At 34.2% G+C, this 16057-nt stretch overlaps 1 protein-coding gene across 4 annotated transcripts; it reads left to right on the top strand.

Annotated features, from left to right (window-relative positions):
* The first annotated feature begins 4151 nt into the window (after positions 1 to 4151).
* Positions 4152 to 6073, top strand: LOC142527510 (tRNA (guanine-N(7)-)-methyltransferase). 4 transcript variants are annotated; one of them, XM_075632338.1, is made up of 2 exons: positions 4152 to 4264; positions 5178 to 6073. In XM_075632338.1, exon 2 carries the CDS (start codon positions 5219 to 5221, stop codon positions 5966 to 5968), a length of 750 nt encoding a protein of 249 aa, XP_075488453.1. In that variant the 5' UTR covers positions 4152 to 4264; positions 5178 to 5218; the 3' UTR covers positions 5969 to 6073. The 4 variants fall into 4 exon arrangements, with proteins under 4 accessions (XP_075488453.1, XP_075488451.1, XP_075488454.1 ...); XM_075632336.1 differs by having other exon boundaries at positions 4155 to 4264; positions 5197 to 6073; XM_075632339.1 differs by lacking the exon at positions 4152 to 4264 and adding an exon at positions 4276 to 4483.
* Positions 6074 to 16057: the final 9984 nt, after the last annotated feature.

Here is a 16057-nt window from a genome sequence, read left to right on the forward strand (position 1 = left end):
TGTGTTCAGGAAAATGAAAGGTTTAAGCAAGATAAGACTGAAAGTGCTCATTATGCATCTAACTCGAAATATAAAGGAAAGAAAAAGAAGGATAATGAAGCTACAAATACACAGCCTCCGAAGAAACAACTAAAGAATCCTAGTGATTCTCAAAGTTCTGATTGTTTCTTCTGTGACAGTGATGTGCATATGAAGAAGCAATGCACAAGTTATCATGCTTGGCATACAAAAAAAAAGTATGCTTTTAAATATAGTTTTTCTGAGGTTAATTTAACTTCATTGCCTAAAAACGTGTGGTGGATAGATTATGATGTAACAACTCACATCAATGTGTCTATGCAGGTTGCCTGTATTGCCAAAAATCAAGTCATGCTGAAATATTCATCTACTTTGGTGATGATAACAAATTTGAAGTTGAAGCAATAGAAAATTTTAGATTATTGTTAAAAACTTATTTGAATTTATTTGAAACATTTGTTGTACGTCTTTTAGATGAAATTTGATTTCCATTTATGCTTTGGACAGATCTGATTATTCTTGTTCTTTTAGGAAAGAAATATTCAGTTTGTTTCATTATTCAAAAAACGATTGTTTTTGGGCCTTTATCATGATACAATAATTTTTGTCTTTGGATTTCATTTAATGAATCCCTGCAAACAAGTAAAGATACTAAAAGAATATTAACCAGTGAGAATTCATATGTGTTATGACACAAGAAATTATGTCATATATCTGTAAATAAAATAAGGATACTTGTGTCAGACGAAATTCTCGAGCCTACAGAATGCATATATTTTAATAATTGTTTTAATTTTTATAGAAAAACAAACAAACCAACAAAAGGAGATTTGAAGCTAACAGGTGTTCAGGCGTCTTAGAACTTATACATACTGATATTTGTGGTACATTCTCTTCGGCTTCACGGAATGATTAATATTATTTTATAACGTTCACATTCGATTTTTCAATATATGAATTTATTTATCTCATTCATAAAAAAACACAATCATTGAGTGTGTTCAAAAATTATACTTGACTTAAAGATTAAAAATATTAGATTTGACTGTGGTGGTGAATAATATAGTAGATATGATGGTTCAGGTCAACAAAGTTCAGGACCTTTTGCTGGATTCTTATAGGAATGCGGTATCGTCTCACAGTACACTATGTCGGGTTTTGCCTAATATGAATGATATCGCTAAAAGACGAAACAGAACGCTTAAGTACATGATGAAGATTATGATTAGGATTCTACTTACTAGAATTACTTTGGGGAGAGGCACTAATGACCGATCCTTAACATGGTTCCAACTAAGCAGTGAGCAAAATACATTATAAACTTTGGACAGGAAATAAGCTTAGTCTTAAGCATTTGCACGTTTGGGGATATCCTGCTAAGGCAAAGCCTTATAAGCCTAGCTAATGAAAAAAGCTGAACTCAAGGACGGTCAGTTATTATTTTATTGGATAATCTAAAAGATCTAGGGGTACATGTTTTATGAGCTTACAAGCAAGTCGATTTTTTAGTTAAGAAATGCCCGGTTCCTTGGATGCTGAGTTTTCCAAAGGAGATACATTAGTTATGAATATTGTTTTTGAAGAGGAATATGTATGTCTTGGGCATTGATCAAGATTATATTCCTCACCTTGACCAAGACACAATACATTAAGACAATCTTTAGAGATCATCTCATTATTCCAGATGAACAAACTCAAGCTACCTCTTCCTCTAAAATTAATTCCTCTTGCTCTGCCAAATCTTCCACCTCTAAATGATTTTCCTTTATTTTCACCACTTGAAGATGATTCTCCACAACTTTTAACATTCAGATTTACTTTTGATTGAAATGCACTCTCAACAGATTTTTCAGATTGTCTAACCAACCTTTCTTCATATAGCCTTTTAATGCACCAATCAACTCATTAATGTTCGTTTCAGAAACATCCTTAGTTTGTTCAATAACCTCCACGAGTAGATTAAATCTCTTTAGAAAAAAATTTAAAATTTTCTCAATCATTATATTATTTGATTTGATATTTCTTCACCATAAGTTTTCATTTGATTAGATAATTCCACGAACTTTGAACCAACATATCCAAATTTTATTTCTCCAGCTTCATTTACAAAATTTCAGACTTTCTTCTGAGATTTAGAAGTTTAATGCTTCTTACATTCTCATCTCCTCCAAATTCTTTTTGAAGAATGTCACATGCAATTCTTTTGATTTTTTACTTGCCATAATCCTTGTAAAGATTGAATCTGCTACAACTTGTTGAATTTTGGACAAAGCTGCAGCATCTCTTTGTTTTGTTTCCTTCAACTCCTTTATTTAAGCTAACGTAGGTTCTTTCATTTCTTCATCATTGTAACCATCTTGGACAAGATCCCACAAATCTAAAGAGATCAGCAGAGTCATCATCTTCTTACATCAAAACTCACAGTTTTCTCTCCCAAAAATCGGAAGAGCAACCTGCTGTAAATTTTTTTTGGTTTTACAGTAAATTTTTTTTTCCTTCAAAAAACCGGATTTTTTCCAATCTGACTCTGGTACCAGTTTGTTTAATTTAAAAGATTAAAATGACCTAAAAAAATGGTTTTCAATCACTTCCCAGATAAAAAAAAAAAAAAAAAACTGTAGCCGGGGTGGCCCAATTTTATTTTTTAAATTTTCATACGCTAAGTTATGCCTAATTTCTCAGTAACTTGTGACTCAATTTTAAGTTAAAAAGATCTCAGCTCAACCCATGACAGAGAGGGATTAGAAAACAATACATTTTCCCAATTTGTGCCGATTTAGCAAGAAACTTACATTACTTGAGTATTCTAATAATAAAAAATAACTTGAACAAGTTAGTCAAAATTATGTAAAATTTATAAATATAATTGAAACCAAATTTCAAAACTTGATATAAATTCATCATTTGTAGATATGACCGACTTTTCAATAGAAACACACACACACACATCTATATATATACTATAATTGGGAAAAAGACAAAGATGACATTCTCTGCATGTATGTCGGCTGATAGTAAAATTAAGGATCGATTTAAAAAATTATAACATTGAAATGTCACATTTTTAATAGACAAGTTATACAATATTGCAGAATACTGAATCAATTGTAAATGTCGATCATTTTTGTATCTTTCTAAAAAGTCGAATTTTAAACATCGAGATGATATGATAGTGAATTATTGTGTAATTTTCAGAAACTTATTTCTAATCATATAATGATATTTTTATTGAGTTAGTAGGAGTTTTGGTGGTTAGAGTTTGACTAGATGAAGTGGATTTTTACAAGCAAGTTCTTTCTGCACTTAGAAAATATTTTTACTAGTTTTTTGAGGTAATATGGGTGGAACAATTCGAGTATCTCGGGTTGTAAAATTCATGTTACCTGGGCTGCTAAGTTCGTTTCACAAGTATTGGGATGAGTAATTTCTTGGGAAGCTATGTGCATTAATATGTTACTTTCTATATTGTATGATCTGGTTAGCTGGGTTAACCGTAAAAGAGGAACGTCATATCTTAATTGGTAAGACCGATCTCTACTGAGGATAGTGTTAGCGACTAAACATAAAAAAGATAAACTAATATCTAAGTAACATGAGTTAGCATTAAGACACACCCAACTTCAGGCCTGACTTCTTGACACTCTGAGTAGGTACAACTCCTCATGTTGACTCGCCGCATAGCACACAGCTCTGCGTTGCCAGATCCACGAATACAAGGAAATAAAGTTGCGATGTGAAACTTTGAGCCGACTGGAGATGTCGATGGATTTTTCGGAATTTATTTAATATCTATTTCGAATATTCAGATTATATATATTGGGATAATGTTTGATTTTTTAAAGGCTTGAAATTTATTTATTTAATATTTATTCATATTATATTAATTAAAAAAATCAATGTTCACAAACTATCAAACAATATAATTTGGCTTAGGTCATATTTGAGTTCGATTAATTTGTATACGAATAAAATATTTTCGAGTCAACTCAAAAAATTTCGTAATCCGACTCGATTTATTTATACCTTCAGCCAGGTATAACTTTGGAGGTCAATTACTAATTCCGTAGTGCCATATGTACCGATCCTTGTATACGCACACATGCATGTATACAAATGTAATGTGTATTTAACGGGCCTAAGAGCCCAATTAAACGATGCGGCCCACCTGATTCAAACATTTCAAATTAGGGCACAAATCGTTGCCCTTTCTTGTTCTCTCCTCTTACCGATCTCTGTCGCCTTAAAGGTTTGCAATTTCTCAATTCTCCGTGTTCCTTTTTTATTTTCCTTAAATCCCTTTGCTTATATTACAACCTTAAGTTTTCGTTCGTTGATTTTCTTATTTATTTTTAGTCTAAAGCCTTCAAACGAAAATTTCAACCTCCTAATTAGATTTTATTGAAATTAATTTCCGCGAAATGGGTTCACCCTGCTAAGGAAAGGTACTAACTTTGATTATATCGAGGTACCTACTTTGATCCCTAATGTACAATACACCGTGTTGTGCTGTTGCTATGAAGCTATTTCGAAATATTTTGAAGAGATGAATGTTCTGGAATTATATTGTTGAATTATAATTTTTTCAAGTTTTCATAGCTTTGGATGTAACTAAGTTATGTTAAATGAGGAGGATTTTTTTGGGATATCATGTTATCTGTGTTTATGAAATTATTAAAACTAACAAATTGCGTATATATATCATCATACATAAAATATCTGTATATCATAAATAAATCATTCTCGAAATTAAGAAATTAGAGGCATTCCCCAAAGGGAGTCACCTGAAATTGATGTTTTTTTAAAACCAAAGTCAGGATCTTTTGGAGTCAGAAAACACTTGTGTTGGCAAAATACACAAATTCTTGTAGGGAAATCTAAAATATTTTATGCAGTCTCTACACGTGAAAATGTATGCAAATGAATAGAATATGACCTCAATATAAAGAATTAATATGTGCCTGTGATATGACACTAATGGTTGGCTAAATTACTGTAGTATTGTTCGTGAAACTTCTTTGCTGTCAATAAAGTTACCATCTGTGATGTATAATGAACAGCCTATAGTTTGCGCTATGCGATTCAAGCTATTGTACCTTGTTTTGGCTGGATGAACGTTATGAATTTCTGTTGCAAATGTATGGTATTTTGGGTTTGATTAGATTGGGATGCAATTGACAGAGGGAAAACCGGTGGCCTGAAAATGTTGGAGCATCAATGCGTATCAAACCCTACTCATAGTAAGACAACAGGACTGCCTCGGAAGCGATTTTATCGAGCTCGCGCTCATAGCAATCCTTTGAGTGATTCTCATTTCCCTGTCCCAATATCCCCCGGTCAGGTTGACTACAACCTCCATTACCCCATGTACGATGGTTCAAAAAAGATTGAATTTGCAGACATTGGTTGTGGATTTGGTGGGCTTTTAATTAGCCTCGCAACTCTTTTTCCTTGTACGTTTATGATTGGGATGGAATTGAGGGACAAGGTGACAGAGTATGTGAAGGAAAGAATATTAGCATTGAGGGCCACTAATCCAGGCCAGTATGAGAATGTGTCTGTGGTTCGGACTAATTCCATGAAGTACATTCCCAATTACTTTGAGAAAGGACAGCTCGCCAAGATGTTCTTTTTGTTTCCGGATCCTCATTTTAAAGAGAAAAATCATAGGCGCAGGGTAATCAGTCCACATTTACTCGATGAATATGCATATGTTCTTAGGGTCGGTGGGATTATATACACAATAACTGATGTCGAGGAGCTTGGTTTGTGGATGAAGTCATGTTTGGAGAGTCACCCGTTATTCAAGCCTCTTACTGAGGATGAGCTCCAAAATGATCCGGTTGTAAAGCTCTTGAGCACTGCAACTGAGGAAGGGCAGAAAGTTGAGAGGAATGGTGGCCAAACGTTTCAATCTGTTTATAGACGCGTTGGACTGGCTCTTCCTCATTGAGTTATGCGCCGAGTAATATGATTTATGGAATTAATCCGTTCATGTTATAGTTTTCAATCAAATTAAATGATGAATAGAAAGCTGGTCTTTCTTTTTGCGCGTAAATTAGCCCTTTTTACTGCCGTGGTATTCCTGTTATGGTGAAGAAGTATTGGACTGCCGTAGATTATGCTCAAAATCCGAATGACGTTATAGAAAGAGCTAATTGATGTCTTTTATGTTGTCTGACCATGTTCGAAAACAAATATAGGGCCTGTAAGAGAGAAACCATTGAATTGGACGTCGGTCAATGTCCATATGAGTTATGCCTGTGGGATCAAGTATCCCACTGATAGGCTGCTCTTAATTCATGGTTTTAGTTTAGACTCTGAGAATTATTGGACTCCATTTTTCGCAATGATATATATATATTTTTATTTTTCGTGTTTCTTTTTAATTTAACTCTGGTTCGTATATTTGAAAAGCACCTGCAGTGGAATTGTGTATCCTTACAGATACTAGAGAAATAGTCGTATGTTGGCTATTTTATTTCCTATTCTTGATTACTAAATCCAACAGATCTGTTTAGCAGCAGTAGTTTAAAGGAGCCTTGAAGAAATAAGAGAGTTGGGGATGAATTAAAACATAATATTCATTAAAAATTATAAGAAAATGTATATTTTTAGCGAAAACAAAATTTCATTCGTAATTTTATGTTTTATTTTGGAGTATAATTTTCAATTTATACACCTAATATCTTAAAGTTGATGTCATCGGGTTCCTTCCTCATTGTCTACGTTCATCATGTGAACTACTATAATTCATTTGAGGGGATTCTTCAAGGAGTTTTCTTGAGAATCAGGTTGTAATCCCCGTCGACGACGATGTCGTTTTTCAGCAATTCTGCTACATGCACACGATTTTAAATTTTATATATATATATATATATATATATATGTTAAAATGTGTAAACTGGTTGTGCTGATGGCGTGGTCATAATATTTAATATGTTAGACATTAATATGAAATTCATAAAATAACTTATGACATTGAAGATGTAAATACCAGCACGATCGTTTTTGGTCACGAAAATTATTAATATTACTTTTACATATTGCGTGATTTAAAAGTTTGAGTAGGTCTCTTGTGATACGGTCTCGTGAATCTTTATCTGTGAGACGGGTCAATCCTACCGATATTCACAATAAAAAGTAATACTCTTAGCATAAAAAGTAATACTTTTCATGGATAATCCAACTAAGAGATCTGTTTCACAAAATACGACCCGTGAGATCGTCTCACACAAGTTTTTGCCTAAAAGTTTTTAAATGGAAAAAAAAAAAGATATTTACTTGGTCTGAAAATCAAAGAAGGCTGAGAGAAAAACTAACTTAATGACCAGCTAAAAAAAAAAAACTAACTTAATGACTCAGAAATAAATAATATTAATATTACTTTTACATATTGTATGCCAAAAAATAAAATAAAAGATGTTGAAAGAGCCTTCTCCATGGGTGATCAATTCTAATTGAATTATTTGATCGTCCTGAGTCATGCCAAACAGTGCAATCATCCAAATAAGTTTTACTTCCAATGTTTATTTCTCGGAAAATAAATCGAATTGCAACATCTCCCCAAATATGATAAAAATTTGTGATAAGATCATCGAGACGAGGAAAGACAAAATTCAAATATAATAATCGCCAGCGGAGAATATTATATAGTTTAAGATAAACAAAATATAAAGTCTAAAAAAATCATCGCTTCATGCAAGAGAAATAAACGTTTTAATAGATTACCACTAGCTTTGCTTTTCCAACTTGGCCTCCAAATTGACAAGCCAAAAATGTAAAACTCATTTGAAGATTCAAGTCCACTGATTGGACAATATGACTCAAAACAAGAATAATGGAAAACTCGATTGCAGTTAAATGAATCATAATATCACCGCCAACAATCAAAGAGCATAAAGTAATCTCAAATCTATTCAATTCGGTGATTGGTCATAGCAAGTTGGGGCATGTCAATCCAATTAGCAAAGAACGCATCCCTTTTCCTAATCATATGTTGTTGCCCTAGTATTGGTTTCAGTTTAGATCTTTGCGGTAAACCCTTTGTTAATGTAAATAATCATAGAATCTGCCAAGAATTCTTCTTTCATTTATTCCAGAGAGAAGTATTAAGAAGTTTTATAGCTGAGAATGATTGTTCTATTGTTGAAGTAGAAATAGGAATCATTAAAATAAGATGAATCAATCTGTCAATTAAATGATAATGTTGTGTATTTTCATTCTCTACTAATCATCGATATAATCAGAAATAGTAGAGATATTCTGAAATCTTTCATGATGAATTATATCAAACTTATAATGATCCAATTGACTTCTCAAATAATGTCGTTCTTGTCCATTGAAATCACTGGATAGAATTTCTCTACAAGATTGTAAATATAATCCAAAGCAAGCTAAGTCTAAGAAATTCTACAACTCCATCATTGAATCTGTTATTGAGTTCTTCCACTTGAAAATATATTGCAGCATGAAATACATCAAAACAATAATGGTGCTCAAATGTAATAAAACCTCTTTCCTGGCACGAACGTCATGTTGCGGATCTATAACATACATTCATATCTGGTATCTCAATGCTATTAATTTCACAAACTGATTGCATGATCATTAGAAGAATAGCATAACCTTCTGCTCTCAAAGTATGAAGTAAAGCTTTTGTGTTCGAGACAAAATCCATTGTATTTAAAATGTCTAAAGGCTTCTCTTGCAAAGCTCGACAAAGCAAATTAGTTATCCCCATAATCTTGTGCATCAAATACAATAAATACGAAATCAAATGATCTCAATGCAATCAAAGAACTCGTATCTTTCCCCCAGTATAGAATTCAAATATGCTTCTTCCACCATGTACTCAAGCACAATAATTACAGAGTTGTATATATCTGTTATACTGCAAATCGACTCAAAATGAGAACTCCAACGCGTTTTGCCAGTTCGCTACAAAGTTCCAATATGATTAAAGCCAGTACCTGTCTTGCGAATACCAGTTGCTATCAAATTTGCAATTTCAATAGCTTGAGCAGATTGCAACTCGGTGTGATGTTTTGGAGATGCCTTAATGAGATTACAGATAAAAGTTAATTTTGAAAAAAATAGTCAAATAGACCTCTCTTTTTCAGCAGCGACTACCAACTTTAACTGAAGTCTGTGTGCAAAACACTGAACATAATATTCTTGTGGAGAATCCCTCGGAAAAAGAGCTTGTAGTTCCTTCCATGTGTCGGCAAAAGAGTGAAAATGCATTTAATGCATTAAAGAAGATGATTGACTGAATTTGTTGAATAAAAACGTGGGTTGGAAAAGTTGAATTCCGACGACGCGTTTTATACACGTTTTCACACGGACAAGGGGCTCTATAAATAGAACTCCCTCCCCTCATTCTGATATCATCCCTTCTTCGAGTTTTCTCTCATCCTATATCATTCGAGTTTTTAGTTCTATAATATTTGTGAGGTGTTTGTTCTCATGTATTAAGAGAGTGTGTGTTCTCTTTGGAAACACAGTGCATGGTTGTACACCATAAAATATTATAGTGAAATTATTTTCATCTTGCCCGTGGTTTTTACCTTAATAATTTTTAGGGGTTTTCCACGTAAATCTCGGTGTCCAATTTATTCTTTATTTTCATATTCATTATCTCAAATTACCGCACGTGGGACCAACAAGCGTTATCAGAGCTAGGTTTAAAATTTCTTAAAATTCTGAGTATGCTCTGTGGTTGCAGTCTAGACTGAGCTTCTACATCAGAAATTTTGTTTAAAGATTTTTTTATTAAGGCGGGATTGTTTTGTCCAGTCTACTAAATTATTGTAGACATAATGGCGGACAGATATGAGATAACAAAGTTCAATAGAAGCAATTTTATGCTGTGGAAAATAAAGATATAAACATTTTTAAGAAAAGAGAATTGATTGGCGGCTAATGGAGATAGACCGGTGGAAATTACGGATGATGAAAAGTGGAATGAGATGAATGACAATGTTGTTGCTAATTTACACTTGGTTATAGCAGACGAAGTATTGTCAAGTATCTTTGAGATTAAATTAACAAAAGTTATCTGGGATACTCTGACAAAGATGTACAAGGTCAATTCGATACTCAACATGATTTTCTTAAAGAGAAGGCTTTATACTCTTCGGATAACTAAATCCTCATCGATGACCGACCATATAAACACACTAAATACTTTATTTGTCCAACTCACTTCCATGAGGCATAAAAATAGGGGAAAATGAACGTGCAGAGCTTTTACTTCAAAGTCTACCAGATTTATATGATCAACTTATCATCAATGACCAACTTATGGGCTTTCCAAAATTCAACGATGTCTTAACTTCGGTTCTCGGTGAAGAAAGCCAATGCAAGAATAAGGAAGATAGATTGATAACTTCGAAGCAGGTAGAGGCTTTGCCGATGATAAGACAAAGATTTATAGACCGTGACTCCAGTGAGAGCCAAAGACGAGGTAGGTCAAAGGCGAGAAGTAAAAAAGAGAAATATTTACTGCTTTAAATGTGGCGGTAAAGAGCACTTCAAGAAATAGTGTACGAGTATCGAGAAAAGTTCTCAAGAAAATGTGGTCATTACTTCAGGCGGTGGTGAAATATTATTCAGCGAAGTAGCAACAGTTGCAGAAAGCAAGCACAAATTTTGTGACACATGGATTATGGATTCAAGAGCGACATGTCACATGACGTCTTAGAGAGAATGGTTTGATCATTATGAACCAGTCTCAGGAGGATCTGTATTCATGAGAAATGATCATGCCTTGAAAATAGCTGGAGTCGGTACTATCGAAATAAAAATGTTTGATGAGACAATTCGCACATACATGAGGTACAACATGTGAAGAGAATGATAAAAAAATCTTTTTCATTCGGGCAATTGGATGACATGGGGTGCAAAACTCATCTCGAGAACGAGATCATGAAAATTGTGAAGGGTGCGCTTGTGGTTATGAAGGCGAAAAAAGTTGTTGCAAATCTGTATATACATTTGGGAGAAACACACAAAGAGGCGGAACTAGTTGTTGCATCAATTGATTTAGGAGAAGAATTAACAGTGATATGGCCTAGAAAGCTCGGGTATATGTCAGAACGTGGGTTGAAAAATATCTCAGAATAGAAGCTGCTGCCAGGAATTACAAAAATGTCACTATCCTTTTTTGAGCATTGTGTTACCAGTAAACAACACAGATTAAAGTTTGACACTTCTACTGCCAGGAGCAAAAGCATACTGGAGCTGATTCATTCGAATATTTGGCAAGCACCGGTTTATCCCTAAGAGGAGCGAGATACTTCGTCTCGTTCATTGATGGTTTCTCTAGAAGATGTTGGGTGTATCCAATCAAGAAGAAATCAGATGTTTTCCAAGTCTTCAGAGATTTTAAAGCGTGGGTTGAACTTGATTAAGAAAAGAAAATTAAGTGTCTGAGGACTGACAATGAAGGAGAATATACCAGTGACGAATTCGATGCATATTGTCAACATAATGACATCAAAAGACAGTTTACGATGTCTTACATGCCTCAGCTGAATGGAGTGGCAGAGTGAGTGAACAAAACTTTGTTGGATAGAATAAGAGCTATGTTGAGGACTGGGGGTCTAGACAAGTCATTTTGGGCGAAAGCAGTCAAAAACGCTTGTTATATTATCAATCGTTGTCCTTCAATGACGATTGATCTGAAGACACCGATAGATATGTGGACTGGGAAGCCGACATATTATTCTCATTTGCATACATTTAAAAGTCATGTGTACGTTATGTATAATAAGCAAGAAAGATCTAAGTTGGATTCAAAAACCAGAAAATATATCTTCTTGGGATATGCTAATGGAATTAAAGGGTTTCGCTTGTGAGATCCTAATGTTCACAAGCTTTTCTTCAGCATGAATGTTATCTTCGAGGAAGATAAAGTAAAGGGAGACAAAGGTACACTGAATTCATAAACTACTATATTTCAGGTGGAAAATAAGACGGAAGAAGGTCAAATTTCTTGTGAAGTAGTACTAGAGCACGAAAAACAAGAACATGTTGAGTGAGGTTTCCAATGTGAGACAGTCAACTCGAAACAGAAGACCACCAGGTTGGTTTTCAGATTATGTCACTAAAAAAACATTGCATATCCACGAGGCTACTCAAAGCTCGGATGTATCCTTGTGGATGATAGCAATGTAAGAAGAGTTGGAGGCATTAGACAAGATTAAAACTTGGGATCTTGTTACACTACCACGATGGAGGAAATCCATTGGCAACAGATGGGTCTATAAGATCAAGCGTGATAGCAATAATCAAGTGGAGCTGTATCGTGTTAGATTGGTAGTAAAAGATATGCTCAGAAAGAAGGCATTGACTTCGATGAGATATTTTCTCCTGTGGTTTGGCTTACAACAGTCAGAGCAGTGATGGCATTGTGTACGGTGTTTGACCTACATCCAAAACAGTTAGATCTGAAAACGACATTTCTTCATGGAGATCTTGAAGAAGAAATCTATATGCTCCAACCAGAAGGTTTCGCAGAAAAAGGCAAAGAGAATTTGGTTTGTAGGTTGAAAAAATCTATGTACGGTCTCAAACAGGCGCCGAGGTGTTGGTACAAGAGATTTGATTCCTATATCATGAGCCTTAATTACAACAGACTGAATGCAGACCCTTATATATATTTCAAGAGGTCTGGTAATGATTATATCATTCTGCTGTTATATATGGACGACATGTTAGTAGCAGGCCCAAACAAATATCAGGTCCAAGGATTGAAGGCACAGTTGACTAGGAAATTTGATATGAAGGACTTGGGACCAGCAAACAATATTCTAGAAATACAAGTTTACCGAGACAGAAGTAACAGAAACATTTGGCTTTCCTAGAAAAATTATTTGAAGAAAGTCTTGCAACACTTCAACATGCAAGATAGTAAGCCAATATTGATCCCTCTTCCTGTTAACTTCAAGTTACCCTCCGAGATGTATCATAGAAGTGAAGCAGAGAGGATGGAGATGTCTCGAGTACCATATGCATTAGCAGTGAGAAGTTTGATGATCCCCATGATCTGTACAAGATCGGACATTGCTCAAGCAGTGGGAGCAGTTAGTCGGTAAATGGTGAATCCTGAACGAGAGCATTGGAGCACGGTTAAGAGGATCTTTAGATACATTAATGGTACCTCAAATGCTGCATAATATTATGGAGGATCAGATTTTACACTCAGGGGCTATGTCGATTCAGATTATGCAGGTGATCCTGATAAGAGAAAATCTACTACTGGTTATGTGTTTACACTTGCAGGGGGAGCAGTAAGCTGTGTTTCAAAACTGCAAACAGTTGTGGCAGTATCTACGACGAAAGCAGGATACATGGAAGCTACTCAAGCTTGCAAGGAGGCAATATGGATTAAAAGGTTATTGGAGGAAATTAGACACAAACAAGAGAATGTTCCTTTGTTTTGTGACAGTTACAGTGCCTTGCATATCGAAAGGAATCAAGCCTTTCATTCCAAGACAAAACACATTGGAGTAAAATTTCACTTTGTATGGGAAGTAGTAGAAGAAAGAAGCATGGATATGCAGAAAATCAATACAAAAGATAACATAGCTGATTTTCTGACCAAGCCAGTGAACATTGAAAGTTTGAGTGGTGTAGATCCTTAAGTGATCTAGCGGAAACGTAAGTAGCAGGAAATGACAAGATTAAAATATGTGTGAAGATGTGTTTGATTCTCAATCAAATCTCCAAATGGGAGAAATGTCGGCAAAAGAGTGAAAATGCATTTAATGTATTAAAAAGATGGTTGGCTGAATTTGTTGAATAAAAACTTGGGTTGGCAAAGTTGAATTCAGACGACGCGTTTTATACGCGTCTTCACACGGACAAGGGGCTCTATAAATAGAGCTCCCTTCCCTCATTATGATATCATCACTTCTTCGATTTTTCTCTCATCCAATAGCATTTTAGTGCTTAGTTCTATAATATTTATGAGGTGTTTGTTCTCCTGTATTAAGAGAGAGTGTATTTTTTTGGAAACACAGTGAGTGATTGTACATTGTAAAATATTATAGTTGAATTTTTTCATCTAGCCCATGGTTTTTACCATAATAATTTTTAGGGGTTATCACGTAAATCTCGGTGTCCAGTTTATTCTTTATTTTTATATTTATTATATCAAATTACTACACGTGGGACCAACATCATATGCCACACATATTGCTAGCTCCATCTTATCCTTGACCCCGAATATCTTTGATACGCAACTCATGTCGACCAAGCACATTACAATTTTTTTTGTATCATCATAATGGTATCAAAATGTTCTTCTAAGAAACCTTCACGATCAACAAATCTCAACACAATAGTCATTTGCTCTTTGTTTGATATGTCTTTAGTCTCATCAACCAAAAGACAAAAATTTGTGCTCCCAACCTCCTAACATATTTTTTTCTCACTCTCTAGGCAAGAACATGCAAAATAGTTCGTTGAATGTATGATGATATATACTTTGCATTTCGTGGTGCTTTTTCTAAAACAACATTATTAAAATTAACAACCATTTTTCCCATACGCTTTATCATCTCTATAAGATTACCTTGATTGTTGGAAGACAAAGATTCATCATATCCTCTTAAGGCACATCTTTGCAAACTAAGCCAATGCTTTCAATTGTCACTTTAAGCCTCAACCGATTCTTCTTCACTTATTATGATGTTTATGCATTCATCACTTCATTAATGTGACCACTTACATTCATCAAAACGCTTACAGATTGGGTTACATTGTTATGTGGTGAAGTGGGACCTCCCACATGCATTAAAAAAGTACATAATTTTCCATCATTAACTCTTTCCAACTTCTAAAACCATTAACTATTAATATTGGATAACGAGTCGCTTTTCCTTGGAAAAGGAAACATGGGACCCAAAAGACCGCATCTTTATTAGGAGAGTACTCCACCAGGAAATTGCTCAAACCAACATTTTTGAAATCATTGATATTGTTCTACTAATTTGGTTCGCAGGCACTCCATAACAGGTTGATATGGCCCTTTTAAGATATAAGCTTGTCTGATTGCATCTTTTTCATTCACATGACATTGCCATATTGGAGTACAGCATAGATCGGATCTAGTTGAACATAAACGCTAACATCACTTTCAACCCTTTGATACTTGGCGGGATGTTGGTCATCATGGTTTGAGGTCCCAGCATTAGTTGGTGAATGCTCAGCTCTAGTTGATGTACAATCTTTTGGTTTTAAAAATGAAAATATATTTTTCTATTGGCTGCCTTGAGCTTTCGTCGGAGAAACCAACCTATTAGGTATTAGAAATGTTATTATTTCAAATGACTAATTCACTTAACCATCACATGCTTATTTAAAAATAAAAGTTTAAACAATTCCAAAGATTTTAAATGATGGTACACCATAATTCTATCGATATATGATTATTAAAATACAAGAAATCTTTTCTTCATCTTTGGTGAAATTAATCGACTTGTCACACTTTTCAACATTAAATGATATTGAATCACGTTAAAATAGTAAATATCAAATTTCAACACATTGTTCCCACAAACCCAACACCAAAACCAAAACCAAAACCAAAACCAATCTTTAATCAATAAATCGAAATGTTCTCGAACTAAATAATTCTCAACGTATCGATATATTCATCTTGACCAAATGTAAAGAAATATCATTATTTTGTTTGGATTGCTTCGACCAAATGTAAAGAAAGATCAAGTTCTAAATTTTTATAATATCAGTTATTGTTATTTTTAATCAATTTTCCAATAATCGAGCTTATTATTGCTTTCATAATAATATTTTATTTAAATAATAATCCTTCCATGTTTCCTATAAAATCCAAGCTATTCAAAAATCCAAATGATAATTTCATATAATAAAATGAAGCAATGACAGAGAAAAAAAAAAGAACAGAAAACTCACTGGGGTAACAGAAAACCGTCGATGATGTGAGATGATCCGATGAGCAGTCCATGAGATAATGACTCCAAGTCTATTGAAAATGAAGGAAACAAAAATTAAG

This window comes from Primulina tabacum, chromosome 15 (assembly GCF_025594145.1).
Source record: "Primulina tabacum isolate GXHZ01 chromosome 15, ASM2559414v2, whole genome shotgun sequence".
NCBI lineage: Eukaryota > Viridiplantae > Streptophyta > Magnoliopsida > Lamiales > Gesneriaceae > Primulina > Primulina tabacum.